Source organism: Panthera leo, chromosome D2, assembly GCF_018350215.1.
Source record: "Panthera leo isolate Ple1 chromosome D2, P.leo_Ple1_pat1.1, whole genome shotgun sequence".
NCBI lineage: Eukaryota > Metazoa > Chordata > Mammalia > Carnivora > Felidae > Panthera > Panthera leo.
Window position 1 is genome coordinate 46,765,983 of NC_056689.1, and position 20,455 is coordinate 46,786,437.

Below are 20,455 nucleotides of genomic sequence, written 5' to 3' on the forward strand. Positions count from 1 at the left end.
GGCGGGAGGGTTCTTGTCCTGGCTGCCATCGGGGGGTGCCGGCTTGGCCACAGGGCTGGGGCTGCTGCTGGCCGAGGGCAGGAGGTTGGCGGACTGCAGGACGGCCTCCGAGTGCTCGCGAGCCTTCATGCGCAGGGCGGCCACGCTGGCCGTGCGGTTACTCTGGCAGCCGTAGGTGGGGAGGAACGACAGCCCCATGGGGTCTGGGACACAGCAAGAGCACAGTGGGCCCCCTGAAAGGAGGAAAAACAACAGGCTGCCATCACTGCTCACATTCTGTCTCCCGGGGACACGAGGTAGGAGCAAGGGGCCGAGTGATTGTTTGGTTCAGGACACTACAGGGAGAGGTGACGTGACAAGTGCTCAGGACCCCGAAGATGGACAGCACAAGGGATCCAGTTGCTAGCCCAAGGGATTAGCAGAGCACTGGGGCGACCTGACCAGTCCTGCTTCCCTCAGCAACCAGCAGGGTGGCCTTGGGCCAATGTCTTGGCTTCTCCTTCTGCAAAATGGAATGTTACCTACTTCACAGGATCATTACGAGGATCCAATGCAGTAATCCCACACTCCCCAAACTATGTGCCAAAGCACCCCTGCGAACTCAGAGGGACACTGCAGGAACATTTTTGACTTCTGAAGACAAAGGGAACCCAGCCATTTATCAAATGGCTACTAAGTTGTTGGGACATTAATACTTCCGGAGTTGCTCAGACCCAACCATTTGATGAACAAAACTGCTAGGTGTTTCTCATGGCCCAAGAGAGTCATGAAAAATTAACTGAGACCCTCAGGGCACTGTGAACTGAGGTTTGAGAACCTCCGAAGGAATCAGTTTGGAAAGCACTTAGCACAGGTTGGGTATGTGCAGTGGGGCTTAGGAACAACTGCCCGGCCCCAAGCCTGCTGGCCAGCAGTACATAAACCATCCCAGAAATACAGTGAGCACAGCCCTCTGCTATGCTCAGTCTGAGGATAGTACCTCAGACTAATGATAGGCCATCCTCAACTGTGCATTCATTCAACGACTATCCCACGAGCACCCAGCATTTTTCTAGAGCCTAACGACCATCAGCAGGAATATGGCAGCAAGACCCGCTGTCTTGGAGTGCAGCTCTAGTGGAGAGGCACGCCGGAGCCCTCGAGTCCCTGATACAAAGGCAGGTGGTAGCGTGTGCTATGGAAAACACGAGTAGAGCATGATGCTTGGCAAGAGATCTGAGCACAGCTAGTCAGAGTGACGGCCGTGTGAATGCCCAGGAAGGCGCAGGCAGCCAGGGAGAAGAGCAGTGCAAAGGTGCAGACACAGGAACTGATGTTACCTGTTCGGGGAGCAGTGGCATGTTCAGACTGACCGAAGTCAGAGGCTGCAGGCAAGGGCAGCGCCAGATGGGTCAGGGTCATCAGGGCCAGGCTGCCTCGCAGGCTGTGCAGGATGCAGTGGGAGGAAGCCTCAGCAGCTTGGAGCAGAGTGTTGCGAGCTTATCCGCATGAGGAATGGGGCAGGCAGGCTAGTGGGAGAGTGCCGTCCTAGGGGAAGGGAGCTTGACTCAACGTGGCTGGAGGGAATGTGGCAAGGGGTGGCCAGATTCTGGTTTAGGATGAAGGTTACAGCCTGTGCAAACTGCTCCTGGACCACAGGGAAGGGGATGGATAGGAAGGATTCACACATGATGACTAGGTTTGGGCCTGAGCACCCAAATGAATGGAGATGCCATTGCTAGGATGGGGGCAAACAGAGAAAGTGGTCTGTGTGTGCGTGTGTGTGTGTGTGTGTGTGTGTGTGTGTGTGTGTATGCATATGGAGGAGGAAGATAGAGTCTGGCCATAGAATCCTGTGGTCCTGTTGCCCATCTGAGTTCCGAGGAGAGAAGTGAACAGCACTCAGCAGTGCTAGCCCCACCCCCGTGTGTGAGGGACACCCGTGGGCTCCAGCTGCCCACCACAGCAGGTGTGGGGGCAGGAGTCACATAGACTTTGCCCCCAGGCTGGGTGGGTAGACTCGGCTGTTGGGATGACATACTTTGAGAGACTCTCTGAGGTCCCAGGACAGGTCAAGTGGTGGCCCCCGTGTGTGATCCTTGTGGGAGACGCACATCCCCACAGCCTCCACGCCCCTCCCCAGCCCTAGTCATCCCGGACCAGATCCAAAGCCAGATCCTACAAGGTGAGTGAGAAATGGATCACCACGGCCCCGCCAAGGACGGTGGGGATTTATTGCCTGTCCCTGAGGCCAGAGACCTGAGTCAGCCATGGCCACTGACCCCATGTGGGTGGGCCAACCACTTCGCCCCTTCTGACAAGGGAGGCGTCCCAAAGCCAGTCCCTCATCTCTTTCTGAAAGTGATCACCAGCTTTGGAAGAAGCAGCACTGGACATCAGGTGTATTGGGGAACCGAAATCCATATTTGTCAAATGAACCCAGATTCCTCCCAGCAGCCTCCAGGCCCTTGTGTGATCATGTCCCTAGGGCCCTCCCCTCCTTGCCATGTGCCAGACAGGCCTCCCTTTCAGGTGCTCACGGCAGCATCACAGCAGAGCCCTACACAGAGCTGTATTACAGAGAGCAAAGGCTCGTGTGGGCCAGGCACAGCTCGGAGCACGCCATGCCTCACACATCTCAGCTTCAGAGAAATTCTAGGAAGCAGACTCCGTAGTCATCCCCTCCCGCAGGTGAGGAGACTGAGAGTGAATAATAAGTGGCCGGCCCGGACCTCACCAGGCAGGAGGCCTGCCCCTTAACCATTGGGTCCCTCTGAAAAGAGGGCACATTCCTCCGCCTGTGAGGGAAGAGAACCTCCCTCTGCCTTGGAATGCTCTCCTCACACCTCTGTCTCTCGTTAGGGCTCCATTTGACCACCACCTCCTCAGGGATCCTTTAGGTCCTCCCCATCCAAAGTAGGCTCCCCGGTTATGCTCCAGGCTGCTCGAATCTTCACAGCATTGGCCACAGATGGCAGGTGGACTATTGACGTGTTTGTTGTCTGTCTCCCCACCACATACCCCCAAGACTGCAGACTCCCAAGGGGTCAAGTATCTTCCTGTCTCATTCTCCACTCTGTGCACACCTAGCACAGCGCCTGAAACAGGCCAGGCCTTTGGAAAATACCTATGGAAGAAAGGGAGGGGGGAAGGGCCACCAACCCCAGGACCCACTTGTAGGATCAGCCTTCCCGAGGCAGCCTCAGCAGCATCCGCAGGGATGTGCCTGCCTCCTTTCCCCGGGGACAGGCTTCCCCCTGGCAGGGCCAGCCACCTTCCTCTCCCCTCAAACACATCTGGGCATCTCTCTGTTCCTTTCCAAGCCTGCTCAGAGACAAAAGGCAGCTCACGTTTACCAGCACCCACAGTTGCCTCTTGTCACCCTCCCGGCCACCCTGAGGGATAAGCATTACTCATCCCTGCTCTCCAGGTCCCAGTTTTCACAGTTCATTGATAGGTGGGACCAGAACCTTCTGGTGGTGTTTCAGTTCTCCAGTACTGTAACAGGAAGTTCAAATGCAGCGGTGGCCTCCTACCTCAGTTCTGAGTGAGGGTCGATACAGCAGGTGGCAGACCCCAAGAGGAGGGCCGGAAAAATCACAAGTGCCAACTTTACAAAGGGAATTCTGAGAGCCCATTTCACAGCCCCACACCCCTGGTGGGCTTCCAGCCTGGGACCATTTCCAGCAGCAGCAGGAAACACACAGAAAGTCACATTCGGGCGAATCCCAAGTCCGCTCTTCCCACTGGCCCTCGCTTAATGCAGCCGGATACACAGACACCAGTTGGGGCTCTGCGGGGAGCTGCAGCCTTTGCTGGGATGGTGCCTGTGCTGTGCCAGCCAAGGACTGGGACCCCCTCTGGGTCTCCCTCCCAAAGGGAGTTCATGGGTTGAGGAGATGGCATATGAAGAGCGGTGAACCCTCTCAGCAGTGAGAATACTAGACATTTTCCTCTCTGTATCTGTTTGGAATTTTTCTCATTTTCCTACAACAAATGTGAATTTCTTTTTTTTTTTTTTTAATGTTGATTTATTTTTGAGAGAGAGAGAAGAGCGGGAAAGGGGCAGAGAGAGAGGGAGACACAGAATCTGAAGCAGGTTCCAGGCTCTGAGCTGTCAGCACAGAGCCTGATATGGGGCTTGAACTCATGAACCGCGAGATCATGTCCTGAGCCAGAGTCGGACGCTTAACCGACTGAGCCACCCAGGCGCCCCAATGTGAATTTCTTTTAAAATAAGAAACATAACTTTACCTTTAAATGAATGTTAAAAAGAGGCACATGTGAGGAGGGGCCATGAGAGGCTGGGTTGCCTGAGCCAGGCAGGCACTGGAAGTCTGAGGGGAGCTTATCTGGAGCTATATATTGTCAGGAACTCAGGAGGGGCCACAGTCCTCAGGCTCAGCCCAAGGCAGCCCTGCCCGCATCAGACGCGCCCCAGAAAGGCGGGCTCCACGTGATCAGGCTGATTCTTGCCTCCAGCCATGCTTTGCTCCGATGTAAGCATCAAGCCGGGGGTTAAATGGTCTGTGACTCAGTGATGAAGAGGCCACTTACAGGATGAAGAAGTGCCACGTGGACAACACAGAGCCTTCTTCCCTGGGATCCACAGCCTACACCTGCTAGGTCACATCTGCCATCGGCGGGCTCCTAAGAAAGCCACCAATAACTACACTCCTTGCCCTCAAAACCCAGATTCGGTGATAAGAGAAATACATTCGTTCACAGGACCGAGGCTGCAGATGGGAGCAGAGTCTGTGCACAGGCCCTAGTTCACCCCCCACAACAGATGGATGAGGAAACTGAGGACCGCGAACCCAACAACTCTGGGACACTCTGATTAAAACTATAAGTATAGGCTATGCATACAATGGAGAATTACTGAGCCTTAAAAAGGAAGGAAAGTCTGACACATCGACAACATGGGTGAACCTCAAGGACATTATGCTAAGGGAATAAGCCAGTCGCAAAAAGACAAATCCCGTGTGATGCCATTTACACAAGATGCCTAGAGTAGACATATTCATAGAGACACAGAACAGAATGGTGGTTTCTGGGGTCTGGGGAGAGGGGAATATAGGAAGTTCTTGTTCAATGGGCACAGAGTTTCAGTTTGGGAAGATGAGAAAGTTCTAGAGGTAGATGGAGGGAATGGTTGCCCAGCACAAGGGACGTATTGAATACTTTGGAACTGTACACTTAGAAACAGTTAAGATGGCAAAGTTTATCTTCCACATATTTTATCACAATCTAAAATAAAGTAAAATAAATTCTTAAAAATAAAGCTGTAAGAGCCAAAAGAGAGTTCAGGTCAAGGTGATCGGGAACATGAGGAAGGGAGGAAAGAAGGAGGGAGAAATGAAAAATGAAAGAACTGGGGTTATTTAGCTGCGCTGACCCCAGGGCACAGTGGATACGAGGTAACTGTCTCTGTATCTCTCTTGGTGCAGAGGGTGAAATCGAAGCAATGGGCAGAAGTGTGAAAAAAAGGAGTTTTTCTTTCCTTACCATCACATGCTATGTTTATGCAGAGGGCTTGTGAGGTTCCTGGTCTGCAACCCCTGAAGGTCCCCTGACAGGACATTAGAGAAACTTCATGCACGATATGGGCCATTGGACAAGAAAAGGTTTGAAATCCCTTTCAACAAAAAAGGAGGGGTTTTAGAATGGGATGTGAATTATAAAGTTGAGTTCTTCCAACATTAACGTGTTTTCAGAATTTCAATTGGTTGTAAATGAACTTAAATTATCCAACAACCAGAATCTCTCTCAACTCCTACAACAATTTTCTAACAGAAAAAACAAGTGATTTCCACAAATAGGATTCTCATAAAAGTAACTCTTGATTTCTTCATGATTCCACAGTACCAAGAGCATCCCCAGCTTTCCCCATACGCCTCCTGCCTAAACAACGTCAGCAACCCGCCCAGAAGGATGCTGACTGAAAACCAGAAATAACAAAATAGAGATTCATCTGGATGGCAGATGAACACATAGTTACAAAATAAAATCCCAGATCCCAAAGCACTGGCACTTTGCCCCTGCAAAGCCATACTCAAGACCCTCGCCAAGTGCTTAAAGTTTCTTTCAAGAGCACTTCTCACAGAAGTTGTTCAGTTTACAAGATTACCACAAACTAGAGAGAAATGTGGCTGCTAATGGGAGACATACTGATGGATAACATTGAGAAAAGAGACAAAAATTCATGACAGCCAAAAGACTCAACATGCACAGAAACCTGGAGCCGATTGGTACAGGGGTGAGCAAGCAAAGCCATCCCCATGAAGATGGCCTGACACCGCTGGCCGACAGCAGGAATCATCACAAGAGATGAAGTCTGGAAGTCTTTCAGAAAACTGCACCAAGCCTGCACGTCGCTGTTAGTGATGGGGTGACGCTGAATCAGCCACAGGAGGGGCCGAGCACCCCCCTTTATTATGTCGGAGAGGTGACAGAGACCCTTGAGAAAATGTCTACCCCAAAAGCAAGTCATCCATTATCAAGATTCCATAAAATGAGAACGACCATAGGCCATCTCTGGGGCATCTCAGCAGCCTGCTATGGCAGAAGAAAGTGGACTTGGAGGTTTGGCCCCCAGCCCCATCCTTCTTCACCAGTCATGGGGTTTCACACCATCTTTCCACATTGCAGGTTCCTTATCTGTGAGAGGAGGAGAGACACCTACCTTTGAGAGACATTCCGTAACGCAGCTAATATGAAGGCCTCAAACAATTACTATTTTCATAACCCCATACTAATTAAAGGGTAATTCTAAGTCACAATTCACGGTTTACTCCAATTACCGATTCGTTTCAGCCAGCAGCTGAAGAACACAACTTGTAAGCATCCCCCAGGACACCCCGGATGAGCAGTGAGCTCTGCCACAGGCAGGGAGTGTGCAAGAGGCATCCCACCACCTCTACTAGCCACACACACACACACACACACACACACACACACTCCTGGAGATGCAGGGCTGTCCTGCTTCCTGGGTGGAAACTTTCCTATTGGACCAAAAAGTAAAATAACTTTTTCTGCCAACAGAATTGTAAGGAGTAAGACAAATAAAGTTTAAAAGTGTCATCTTTTAGGGGCACCTGGGTGGCTCAGTAAGGTGAGCATCCAACTCTTGATTTTGGCTCAGGTCATGATCTCAGGGTTCATGAGTTCGAGCCCCGGGTCAGGCTCTGTGCTGTCAGCATGGAGCCTGCTTGGACTTCTCTCTCTCCTTCTCTCTCCCTCTCTGCCACTCCCTGTGCGCTCTCTCTCTTTCTGTCTCTCGATAAATAAACTTTTTTTAAAAACTTTAAAATATAACAAAATAAAATAAATAAATAAAAGCATCATCTTTTAGTTACTAGATTTCCAGACCTGGGGCTCTAGGGTTCCACCGGCCTTTTTTTAAACCTATCAAAAAGCTATAAATCATGAATGAGCTAAAAATTAAATTAGCTACAAAGGAAGTCAATCCAGTGTGGCATATAGTAACAAAAACTGTGACTAACCTCATGGCCCAATACTAGGGAACTGACTGAAGAAGTTATAGTCACCCACACAGAACACACTAAAGCTCTGGCAAAATTCTATTCCAGGAGGACACTTAGTGCCATGAACAAAAAAATAATAATGAGGGGCGCCTGGGTGGGTTGGTCGGTTAAGCGTCCGACTTCGGCTCAGGTCATGATCTCACGGTCCGTGAGTTCGAGCCCCGCGTCGGGCTCTGTGCTGACAGCTCAGAGCCTGAAGCCTGTTTCGGATTCTGTGTCTCCCTCTCTCTCTGCTCCTCCCCTGTTCATGCTCTGTCTCAAGAATAAATAAACGTTAAAAAAATTTTTTTTAAAAATGAAACACAATAAGGAAATGTTAAGCTTAAAAAGCAGATTGAGGAACAATAAGTCAACATGATCCTACTTTGGTATATGCATGTGTGTGTATACATAATACACACATGTATACACATAGTATATATGTGTACGTGTATATGCACAGTGATGTGTCATATCCATGTGGAGTCACAGGTATAGCACAAATATAAATGTATTTATGAGTAGAAAATATTGATAATTTTAAGCTTTTTGGTTAAAAATTTTTAATTTCTAAATAAGCTATAAAACACATAAATTCATTAGAGATACACACATTTATAGATGGAGGAAAACAAATGTACCAATATTAGATACTCATACTGCTTGATTCTGGGTACCAAGTTTATGAATGATAATTATCTTTTTCTTTGTGTTTTATTGTATTTTCCACCCTTTCTATACTGACCAGGTATTATTGTCATAAAAATGGTGTCCTTTTCGTGACTCGTGATTTCCAGTCTCCTTCTATTCAGATGATGAGAACAGATGTTCTCCTTTAGAACAGAGTCTCACTGAAATTGCCAAGGAATAAGGGCTGTGTCCTCAGCACCTCACTGTACCTCCATAACTGCTAATGGAAGGTCGGCACTGACCAGTGAACATGGGGCAGAGGAAGCGCCCTGGAAAACCCACCAGGAATACTCCACCCCCCTCCCATTTGGTGGGATTCGAGGTCAGTGAGTCCCTTTGCATGGGGTATGACCAACCTGCCAGCAAGCGAACCCCCTAAAAGGCTACAACCTCTCCCCTCTAGCCCTACCAACATGAGCCATCACCAACGTCTGCACAAGAGCCATCTGACCCCTAAATGCAGCCTGAAAATGGTTTTGTTTGGAGAACATACTACCTCCTGGACACTAAATTAAAACACACAATTAGATTTCCATTAAGTTACAGCAAATTCTGCTGAATTGATCTAATCGGCCTACATTCCTATATGACATCATGCTTTAAAGGCTTGGCCTGGACATAAATACTTAATGTAATAAATACAGTCTGAAATATTTGATCTGCTTGGCAGTTTAATTGATCTACTACAGACTGACAGGAAAAATTAAGTTAGTTCTGTCTCGTCTCTGCCGATAGCACATTTTCATCATAAAGGCACGTGAACTACAATTTCGGTTACAAGTAAAGCTCTTGCGCACTGATTTCTTGTGGAATGTTCAGGTTAAAGATAACAGAATTGAACGAGGAAATGAGTATGTGGATTTATGAGACCTTTAACACAAATACTGTAGTTCATGTCTTTTTCTGTGTAGATAGATGATAGATAGATAGATAGATAGATAGATAGATAGATGATAGATATAGAATAATAGATAGATGCTAGACAGAGGGAAAATGTATTTTATAATTCATAATACCAGTTCCTTGTCATTCACAGGAGTGCCTGAGTGGAAGGTGTTGGCAGATGCCTGCCATATTTAAGCACGGATTTTTAGATGTGGTGGTTATGCGTGCTCACCAATAATCAAGTGGACAAGGTCTCATAACCAAATGTCTTCTGACTCAGAACCCCTGAAGTGCTTTCTCCTGTCTCCGTTTTATGGTCTAAATTGCCTTTTACCATGAGTTAAATGTGGTAAACGAGTTTAACACGTGGTGCCTTACACCACGAGTTGTGTCTATCTGTGTACCCAGCTCACCTCCCAAACTTGCTGGAAGCACCCTTCACCCACTCTCACCCCTGTACTCCTGATGCCAGAACTGAAATGCCCCATTTGGGCACAAGGTAAACACTGAATACTTGGGGAAGGAAGAAAGGGAGGAAGAGTCTCTTTCCTGACTGCACTGGCAGAGTTTAGGTCCTCAGAGTTACCATCTCCCAGGTGGTAATCTTCCTCAGCACTTCATGGAAAGAGAAGCCGTGGTCATGACAAAGTTGCTCCATCTGATTAATGTCAAAACCCCCAGGTTAATCTGGCAGGGTATTCTGCTAGAATCAACACTAAATCCCACCCCGGTCTGAACTCCACCTATTACTTGTATACTCGCTGTCTTGACGTCTGTTCATTTGCTCAGCAAACACTCCCTGATGAGAGGCAGCCCAGCCAAACATTCCTGGGACTGTGATAGTCTCAGGGCCAGTGCCACGGCCCCCTTTCTGCTTGGATGTCTTTGAAGGGGCAAACAAATAACGACAACACCCAGCTCCAAGGACCCTGGCACAATCAGATGCCCAGATTCTGGGCAGACCGATGCCAGTTAGCACCGCCCTCCCTCCTTGAAGCAGCAGCCAAAACCCTGGACAGGCAGGCTGCTTCTCCCACTGCCTCTGGGCACAAGCCAGAAACCTTCTGCTCAGCTCCCTGCACTCCAGGGCCCCATTGATTAGCAGGAAGGGCAAACCCATCAGCACCCATAGGAAATGGCTTCTGGAAAGTGAGTTGCAGTTTTTAAAGCCAGAGAATGACAGCAGGTGCCTGTAAAAGGAACAGAATCAATAAAGGGTGTAGGGGGCTTGCCAATGGGACACCTGGGTCCCTGACTTGTCCTACTTCTCACAGATGCACTATGTGACCTTGGGCAGTCTTATCTCCTCTCTGAGCCTCAGTTTCCCCACTATATCCTGGAATGGTAACACACTCATTAAGAAGATTCCTGGGGCACCTGGGTGGCTCAGTTGGTTAAGCATCCGACTTCGGCTCAGGTCATGATCTTGCAGTTTGTGAGTTCAAGCCCCGTGTCAGTCTCTGTGCTGACAGCTCAGAGCATGGAGCCTACTTTGGATTCTGTGTCTCCCTCTCTCTTTGCCTACCTGCTCGCCCACTCTTTCTCTCTTTCTGTCTCTCAAAAATAAATAAAACATTAAAAAGAAAAGATTCCTTACAAATCTTAGGTGCTGGGATTCTCTACCCCTGTCTTCCTGATATCAACTAGGCATGGAGAAGATTAGGGTTGACCCAATCACTTTCCCCATAAGGATTGACCACCTTCTGCCCCTCAAGTTTCCCTGTTCCCCAAATACCTATACCCTTACAAACAATACAGGGGCACCTAGAGGGCTGTGTTGCTTTTCTGGAGCTGCACACACCCCAGACTTCATAAAGTGTGCCTTAGAGGCTAAGAGGCTCTCCCATTGAGGAGCAAATGCTTGCAAGAAATAAGATCCTCTGCCCCAGAGTCAAAAACCAAACACTAATTAGATCCTGAGTGACTCTCAGCCTCATTAACATAGCCCTAACAATTTCCAGCACCTACTGGATGCTTAGATGTGCCAGAGCACAGATACACAAGTCCTGTTGGGTATGGCCATCATGATCCTCATCTCACAGGTGAGGAGACTGGGGTCTGCCCTAAGTGGACCCCAGGATGAGAGGGAAGTAGTTCTGGGTCATGGCCAGTCTGACTCCAGAACTTGGGCTCACCTTGAGGCCATGCCATCCTCTCCTGAGAACATGCCTCTGTCCAACTTCATGCTCTGCCCTTTCCTCGACAAACTAACCCTGCCAACCTCAGTGCCTTTGCTCACGCTGTTCTGTCTGCCTGGGGTCCTCTTACCCACTGGGCAACTCCTATGCTTCCTTCAAGTCCAACTCAAACATCTCCTCTGGAAAGCCTTCCTTATTCCTACAGGGAAATGTGTCCTCCCTCCTCAGGGCTTCCCCCACTCCTTGCATGCCCTTGTTGGCTTCTAAGAGAGCACATGACTATGTCACATGAGATGGAATTCTTTGTTGACTATCTCTCCAAGCTCACCCTTAGCCTGTGAACCACTTAAGACAAGGATGTGTCTAATTCATCACCAGAGGCTCAGCCTCTGGTTTAGTCTGACAAAATAGGGTACTCAGTAGATGAAGAATGAAAAAAAGGAGGGCCCAGTTGTTCCTGGCATCCAACAGGCAGCCAGGACTGCAGGCTAGGATGAATAGACCGGAGCTTCCCAAGTGAGGTCTGTCTCCCACACCAGAGCAGCATGACTTTTCCTTCTTTACCCAAGCCTAACTACCATTTGCTCTGCATTTGGGGCAGATGTAAGTGGCTTGGAAGGTCCTAGAGGTGAGCCAGATATGGCCAGTGCCCTCAAAGTGCTTGTAGTCAAGATTGGGAAGCAAGGTAGGTTCAAAAACACCCCAACTCAAATCACAATGCTGGAGTATCTTTGATGCTTGTGTCCATCAGTGTCTAAAAAGGGCCTTCAATGAACCAACCTCCTGGCATTCATGCCTGTATGCAGTCCCCTCCACTAAAGTCTAAGTTGGCCCTGTGACCAGCTTAAATCAATAGACTGAATCAGAAGCAACACGGTGCCTGTTCTGGGTGTAAGCTTTAAGAAGGTCTGGCATCTTCTTCTTTTACACTCTTGGGAATCAACCACCATTCAATCTCACCCCAAGTTCACCATGGGGAGAGAGAAAAAGAGAGCTCCCAGCCTCCCAGCATCCCTACCAAGCCCCCAGACAAGGAAGCAATACTATGTTGTAAGTAGCTGAACCAAGCCAGCCCTCGGAATCAGGAGAGATAATAAAACAGCTGGGCAGTTCTGCTGCTGCTTTTACTAGACTCAGTTTTGGGGGTAAAGTAAAACAATATTAAAACCTGGAATGGAAATTATAAGAAAATCACAAGCCAATCTTCTCATGATCATAGATGCAAAAGCCCCTGAACAAAGTATTAGCAAACAGAATCCAGCTATAGATAAGAAGGAAGACATGTCACATCTAGTCTGGGTTTATTCCAGGAATGTACAGTTGGATTAACATTGAAAAAATCAATCAATGTAACTTACTGTATTAACCCATTAAGAAAGAAAAATCATGTGATCGTCTCAATAGCAGCAGAGAAAGTATTCAATGAAATGCAACATTCATTCATATCCATGATTTTTTTTAATAATAATTAAATAAAACTCTTAGAAAACCAAGGCAAGAAGAAAATATCTTTACTTGATAAAGGATATCCAAAACATAAATAAATAAAAGACCACAAATATAACTGAAACCCTGAGATCAAGAATAGGCAAGGAGTGGTCACAAAGACCACATATTGTATGACTCCATTCATATAAAAAGTCCACAGCAGTAATAGCAAAAATGTTCACGGTCAGTGGTGTCCTGAGGCTGGGGGCATTGGGGAGAAGTGGGAAGTGACTGCTTATAGGTACAGGGTAATGACAGTATTCTGTGGTTGATCCTAGTGATGGCTGCACAACCCTTTGAATATACTAAAAATCATTGAGTTGTACCCTTCAGGGGATGAATGGTATGGTGTGTGCATTATATCTCAATAAAGCTGTTATTAAAAAATAGAATAAGGCAAGGATGCCCGTCATCACCACTTCTACTCAATACTGTGCTAGGGCTTCTGGCTGGCACAGACAAGAAAGAAAGAAAGAAAGAAAGAAAGAAAGAAAGAAAGAAAGAAAGACCATCAGGATCTGAAAGGGAGAGACCAGCTATCTTTATCTGCAGATGACCTGATCATACACATATCATAGAGAATCTACCACTGAACCTAATTACATTAATAAATCTCCCAAACTTAATGCTGAGCCAAAGAGGCAGACATGAAGAACCTGGGTCTCGTATGATTTCATTTATACGTAAAGTTCAAAAGAGTCATCATTCAATAGTAGTGTTTTTGTTTAAGAAACAAAACAGGTGAACACAGAGGAAGGGAAGGAAAAATAAGACAAAAACAGAAAGGGAGGCAAACCATAAGAGACTCTTAAATACGGAAAGCAAACTGAGGGTTGCTGGAGGGGAGGGGGGTGGGGGAATGAGCTGAATGGGTGATGGGCATTAAGGAGGGCACTTGTGATGAGCACTGGGTGTTGTATGTAAGTGATGAATCACTAAATTCTACTACTGAAACATAACTTGGAAGAAGTTTCTTGGTAGAAGAAAGAAAGAAAGAAAGAAAGAAAGAAAGAAAGAAAGAAAGAAAGAAAGAAAGAAAGAAAGAAAAAGAAAGTTTCAGAATGCCTGCTTAGGTGGTTGACAAAGCTATATTAGCATAAAAGTCAGCACAGTGCTCTCATTTAAGGGGAAGAAAAAGGGGCCCAGGCATTGGGGGGCTTCTGGGGTGCAGGCAAAGTCCCAGAGGGTAGGTATATTAGGTGCTTAAAATGGGTCACTACACTCTAGATGCATGCTTTATGAATTTTTCTCATGAATATTATATTCCACCATAAAACACTTTTTAATGTTCTTTAATTGTGTGTGTGTGTGCGCGCGCGCGCGTGTGTGTGTGTGTGTGTTTTAAACTCCCAACCCAGAGGAAAAAAGTGCTTAAAGAGGAGTAGAGGGAAAATGCTTTTTGGGGGACTGGGAGAAGGAAAAGACTGCCTCCAGCTCTGAGTTTAGCTTCGGTGGGCAGATGTTTATTGGGCAATAAAGCCCTTTCAGTTCCAGAATCTGGACACTTTAGCCTGGCCTGAGCCCAAGGCCAAGGCCAATGTGAAGCAGGGAGGGAACATACTTGGCTAAGTAAGGGGCCTTGCTCTCTGGAAGGATGTGGCCAGACCCTTCCCCAGTATGGACACCCTGTCCCTCGCCTCCCCTTGGTAGACACACACACACACACACACACACACACACACACACACATACGGGACTCAGGACCAGGACTGCTACTCCAACTGCTAGCAGCTTCTGAGCTGTGCCTCAAACAGATAATAGGAGATGGGATCAGAGCTGTCTGCCTCGGGCCCCTCCAGCATGGGATGGCTGGGGCCACCTCAGCTCCCTGGGAGGGGATGGAAGGGGAGAGTAAAAAGAGGTCAGACCTCATTCCCTTGCTCTGCTGCTGTTCCCTCCCCTCAGGCATGACTCCATGACTCCAGTGCCCCCATGCCTGCCTTGCCCAGCATGCTGTCTCACCTCCTCCCCTTCACCGCCCCCTCCAGTTAAGGACAGTCGGATGGGATGCCCCTGCCCAGTGCAGAGAGTGACTGTGATCCCTCAGCATGAGCCCAGACTGAGTTATGAAAGCTCTCCCCTGGCAGCTGTAATTAGTCTCCACCTCACACCCCGCTCTCCGCTCTCCGAATCACAGGTTAGAGGCAGCCGGGCTAAGTGCACCAGGGAGAGGGGGCCTCCGCCGCCGACCGTGGCTCTCCTGCCCCCATCGCGCTCGTCCTGTGGCCAGCACTTCCCCGGAACAAACCCAAGCGCCTCCCTCAGCCATTAATAACCTCCTCTGCATTAATGAATTGTGAACACAAGGCTGGCCATTAAGACAGCACAGGAAAATTCTTTGTGTTGCAAAGGCTTTTTCTCTGGACACCCATTACTGTTATGCAAACCCTCCCTGCATGGGGTAGGGTCCTGCTGCCTTTTTATTTGAGAGTTTCCATGGAACCCTCAATAAGGAAACACACTAACTGCATGCCTGGCCAGGACGGGCCCTCTCTGACCATCCCAAAATACAAAACTTATCACTGCCTGTGAAGTCCCAGAGAAGGAATGGGTGCCCTGCCCAGGAAATCCTACCAGGGACAGGAAGGAACCCCCATCGTTGCCAAATTTGGAACAAGGAAGGTTACAAGAAAAAGATAAGTGACAGCTGCAATAAACTTCAGAGAAATGGAAGACATTTGGAGGAAGCAGACATTTCACAGGCTCCTTTAAAGGTGAGTGGGACCCAGGGACTTGGAAATGAGAACGGAGAGATGCGGTGATAATGATAGCATTTACTGAGCATCTCTCATGTGCCACACACTGTTCCAAGAGCCTCAGGTGTTCTAGCTCACGTGCTTCTCATTCAGTCCTATGACTTCAGTCTTATTATGATCAAGACCCCCATCTTATAGCTGACAAGAGGCAGAGACTCCCAGGACCGTGCTCAAGACTTACATGGCTAGGGAACAGAAGGACGAGGACTCACACAAGGCGGGCCACCCCAGAGCGCTTGCTTGAGGCCACTGTGCTAGTCGGCTGCTTGATAATTAAAGGATAATTAAAGGAGGAAACCCCCACAAGTGCCTGGTTTTCAATTACGTAGCTCTGTCCCCGGTGGGCAGTTTCCCAGCCTGAGGTAGCCAGCTGCCTCACTCCCTGATGGGCACAGCCCAGTGCCTGTCCGGGGCCTGCCCAGCAGAGCCTGGAAGCTAGCCTGCCACGCCTCCACGCATGGACACTCTGCTTGACCAGCCATCCTGGAGGGGCAGTGACCTCCTGTCCTTCAAGGATGCCACCCCCACCTCCCACCCTTCCCTGGCTCCCTATTGCCCGAGCAGGCCTGCTGACCTATCCATGCACGCACCACCTCAACCACCCCCCACGCCAAGCCTGCTAAATGAGTATCCCCGGCACTCCGCCCCAGAGCTGTGTCTCAGCTACCCTGACCAAGCCCTGGGACCTGGCCGGCAGCAAAGCACAGTCCCCCAAACACAGGATGATGGGGCTGCGGCAGAGGGCAAAGCTCTGGAAAGTCTCTGCACTCACTCCCTGGCCTGACGCAAAACCGCGAGTCGAGCTTCGCTGCCACGGCAGTTCCGAGATGCCATGGTGCAATTTTCAGTCTGATCTTGGTTTCCCCAGCTCTCTAGCTGCTTCCAAACTCCAGACCCCTTCTTTCAACAGGTTTCTCCAAGGAATCAAAATGAGTCTCTCTACTTTGCTAAGAAAACCATATTCCAGAGCTTTCTGCTACTGACTCCTCAGTCTGTGTGCTGCTGAGTCTCAGCAAAGTGGCTGGCCGAGAGACTTGCTCCCCTTCATATTTTCTGGGCTACTTCCCCCCATAATCCATTGGTATGTTCTGGGCCACAGTCACAGAGCTTCTAGGGCCCAGCCTGTCCACCCCACTCACATTGGAAACAGGGTTTGGCATCACCACACAGCTCTGTATTCTGGGAGGCAAGTGTTGGGGGGTGGGGGCTGGAGCTCATTCCCTCTACATCCAACATCCCTGCTGGCCCTTCCCCTTCTCCAGCACAGCCTGCTCAAGGAGCGTGATAGCCAGTATTCCAAGAATGCTCCTGTTTTCAGAGCACATTCAAAGTCCAAAGACTTCCAGACAAGTGAATAGCCATACAACTACGTTAAAGGACATAAGCCTTCAGGGACTGCAGCTTAAAGGAACTCAGCAAACTCAACAACCCCCAAGCTATCCCACAAATGCCCCTGGAGGTTCTCTTAATATTTCCCAGAGAAAGATGTCGCATCTGTCACAACAACGCCTGAACCAAAAGACCAGAACCCCCAACTCAGAGTCCTTTGACTTGTAACTATACATAATGCTCTCCAGGCAGTTAGCTCTGGGAACAGTAGCTGAGGGGCTCCAAATGCTCCCTGAGAGGACTGATCCTGCCCTGGAGCACAGAGAGCCAGGCATTTCCTTCACACTCTGGCCAGCTGTTGGCTTCAGCACAGGACAGTTTTTGCTTAGATCCTCAGCCCCTGGTCTGGAGCTACAGGTCCAGAGTGTCAGAGGAGTGGCACCTAGGTGCTGTCTAGGGTGGGGCCAGACCTCAGTGGCCCACCCAGGATACTTGCTGTCTTCAACCCAGGGCCACACGATCCCACTAGGACCACAGAGTCTAGGAAAGGAGACATGAGCACTAGTTTGAGTCTGTAGCTGACACTGAGTTTGATTTATTTCTTCTGGGTTATTTGCAAGTCGCCACAGCCCTGGAGAAGTGAGTTGGGATCTCCAGGCTGGAGGGACTGTGGCGCTCAGCTTACAATGGTCCTGGTCTCTGATAGTCCTGGGTAAGTCTAGACTCCTCCCCAGGGCTCATACCCAGTGGACTCACAGCTGTCCTTACTTGCTGGGGAAAAGGGGAGTAGGGGTCCAAGGTCCCTACCAACAGGTGCCCATCCGAGAGAAAATGAATACATGGTGTCTGGATGAAAGGGCACATTAGGATCCTGTGGAGGGCAACCTAGACCCCAAAGGGGAGACCTAGCCGAATAAGCCATGTGTGAGCACGTGACTTTCCCTCCCTGAGCTTCAGTTTCTCATTTGTGACAAGAGGGATGGGCTTAGAAGCCCAGAGAGGTGCCTTCTAACACCAGTAGGCATGAAGCATCTCCGAGTTAGGTGAGCAGTCCCCCGGTTGGCCAGCACCCCTGGGAAGCAGGGCTCAGGCCACTAGTTCTGCCAGCATTGGTTGACCAGCCACCTCTGGGGGTGTACTGAGGGAAGGGAGGCCAGGTCATAGCCCAGAAGTCCTGGCACCAAGCCAGGCCCTAGAAAATCGGGGGTATTCCTCTCTTGGGCCTATGCACTTCATTTCTGTAGCCTGGGGAAGCCTGGGAAAAGAAGGTGCAGGAGACTGAAATCTTCCCTGTCCCCAGACCACTTAATAAATGTTCCACAAAACAACCAGGTGTTGGACCCCAGGGTATCTAGAAACTGACTCGTAGGCACACACTTGTTTCCCAGGTCCTGAGGCAGAGGCCGGACGTCCCAAGCCGGACCTCCAGGGAAAGCAAAGCCCACCAGGACTAGAGCCCGGGAGTTCTGACCAGCTGACTCCGAGACTTCCAGCTCAGAAAACCTTGCTTCCAGAAGTGCCACCACATGGGGTCGGGGGCTTCTAGAAGGCAAAGATGCCCCAGCCGACACCAGCTGTTATCTCACACCAAAATATCAAGCCAGACCAACTGCTCAGACCAACTGTGTGCCGCTTTGGCCTAAAGACTTAGAGATCACATTTAAAAGATGGGACTGTCTAGGGCCCCCTTGGTGGTGGTTAAGCGTCTGACTTCAGCTCAGGTCGTGATCTCACGGTTCGTGAGTTCAAGCCCCACGTAGGGCTCTGTCCTGACAGCCCAGATCTTGGAGCCTGCTTTGAATTCTGTGTCTCCCTCTGCCCCGTCCCCACTTGCTCACACGTGTGTGCTCTCTCCCTCTCTCTCAAAAACAAATACACAAAAAAAATGTTTTAATAAAAAAAGATGGGAATATCTTAACTAAAAATCCATACTTCTAACTTCTCCAGAAAGTTCAGTAGTTCTGGCAGTGCTGTGTCCTCATACCCACTCGGCCACCATCAGCTGGCCTGAGTAACAGCTGACCCTCGAGCGGGAAAAGTGCTCCTGCAGTCCACCCCCAGCCCCACCTGTGCCCAGCCCAAATCTGAGAGTGCCCCTTAACGTGCTCCTCAAATAACTGTTTCTGACAGTAGAGAAGTGTGTCTTTTCCCGTGCCTTTCTCAAAAGCGTGTAAATGACATATAGACCAAGAGGGTTATATCACTCAAGAAAAGTGAGCGAGAGCTCATTCGTATGTGGGGAAGTGAAGACAATGCCTACACACATTCACTTCACTCACCGCCTGCCTGGCTCTGGAAACATCTGAGCACGTCACCTGCCCCAACATATGACTGCAGTCAGGAAGGACTTCTCACGGGCACACACAGGCTGCCCAAGCGAGAGCCAGGACAACATACAAAGATACACCCGGTTTGGCGAGCACACTGTGACTGATGTCACTTCTGCAAGCTCTTACACTCCCCAAGTTCCACCCCGTGTGTCCCCTTAACAAGGGCAGCATCAAAGGAAAGTCTGTTTCTAATGAGGCAGGCACAGGACAGGCCCCAGGGGTCAGAGCCCGGCCAGAAAAGTTTAGGGAAGGGCCAGAGGGGAGTACATATCAGTGAGGGAAGAAGAGGAGGGGGTGACAGATTTAACCTTTACCAGCCTCTCTCACCAGCCCCTGCCTCTGTCCTGGGTCTTCACTCAGAAGATACAAGCCTCTGTCTCCCTCTCACCACCACCCTGGGCCTCCCGGCTGCAGACAATGTCATGCCCTCCCTGCCCAGCAACCTGGCCCTCTCTCCCCTCCTCGAGCCACTACAGGCCTCTCCGTGGGTCCCAGCTTGGCTAGCCAGAGAGCCCAGCCATGGGCTGCCATAGCAGAGACATGGGAATCACCTCCAACTCACGAGGCTGGAGTCGGGCAAGCAAAGAACATTTAGAAAAGAGATGGTTACTCTCAGGAGCTGAGCTGGCCCCCACCGAAGCAGAGAGGATTTGGGAGACAGACACAGGATTGCCCCTCTGCCCAGACCAGTCCCTGACATGATACCGAAGTCCCACTGATCATCTTCCAGAAGCCCCTTCCAATTGGGACTCCACCTCCATAGTGCCCTATCATCCTACTGTGTCCTGTGAATATGTTCCAAGGTCACTCTGCGAGGGGCTCTACACGGCCCCTGGAGCATCTGGGCCCTGAAGCTGAAGGAAGCATTAGAAAGGGCACAGGGCCCAGAGCTGGACGGACAGAGGTGAGCCTCATCCATTCATGCCAGCTGTCTAAGGGAGGGGATTTGCCCGCTACCGGGACCATTCAGAAGTGGCTCCGGGCCTTGGGGCCCCACCTCCTACAGTAGAAAACCCAAACCCAAGAGCATGGCCTCCAGCCTTCAAGATTTGGTCCCTGTAGGACACCTCCACCTTATCTGTGGGTTCTCTCCCATGGGCACCCAACATACCGACCATTCTCTAAACAAGCCTCGTTCTCCTCCCCTCTCCTGGCATTCTGCATGTGCTGTTCTCTAAGCCTAAAATGCCCTTCTTTCTCTTCTAGAGACTCTCCAGGGAAGTTCCTTCATGCCCTCATTCAGCTTCCAGAAACCACATTTGCAATGCAGTTGCCATTGTGCGCACACACGCGTGTGTGACCCCCCGCAAGGGCAGGAGACCCCAGATCCTAAT

At 49.6% G+C, this 20,455-nt stretch overlaps 1 protein-coding gene across 1 annotated transcript in view; it reads right to left on the bottom strand.

Moving 5' to 3' along the window:
* DRGX (dorsal root ganglia homeobox) overlaps positions 1-20,455 on the bottom strand; it is a 30,103-nt gene that overhangs the window by 231 nt on the left and 9,417 nt on the right. Inside the window, exon 6 of the mRNA XM_042908705.1 lies at positions 1-233. This exon is cut by the window's left edge and continues 231 nt beyond it. Coding sequence (XP_042764639.1) covers positions 1-233 — 233 coding nt within the window. The remainder of the gene's footprint in view (positions 234-20,455) is intronic.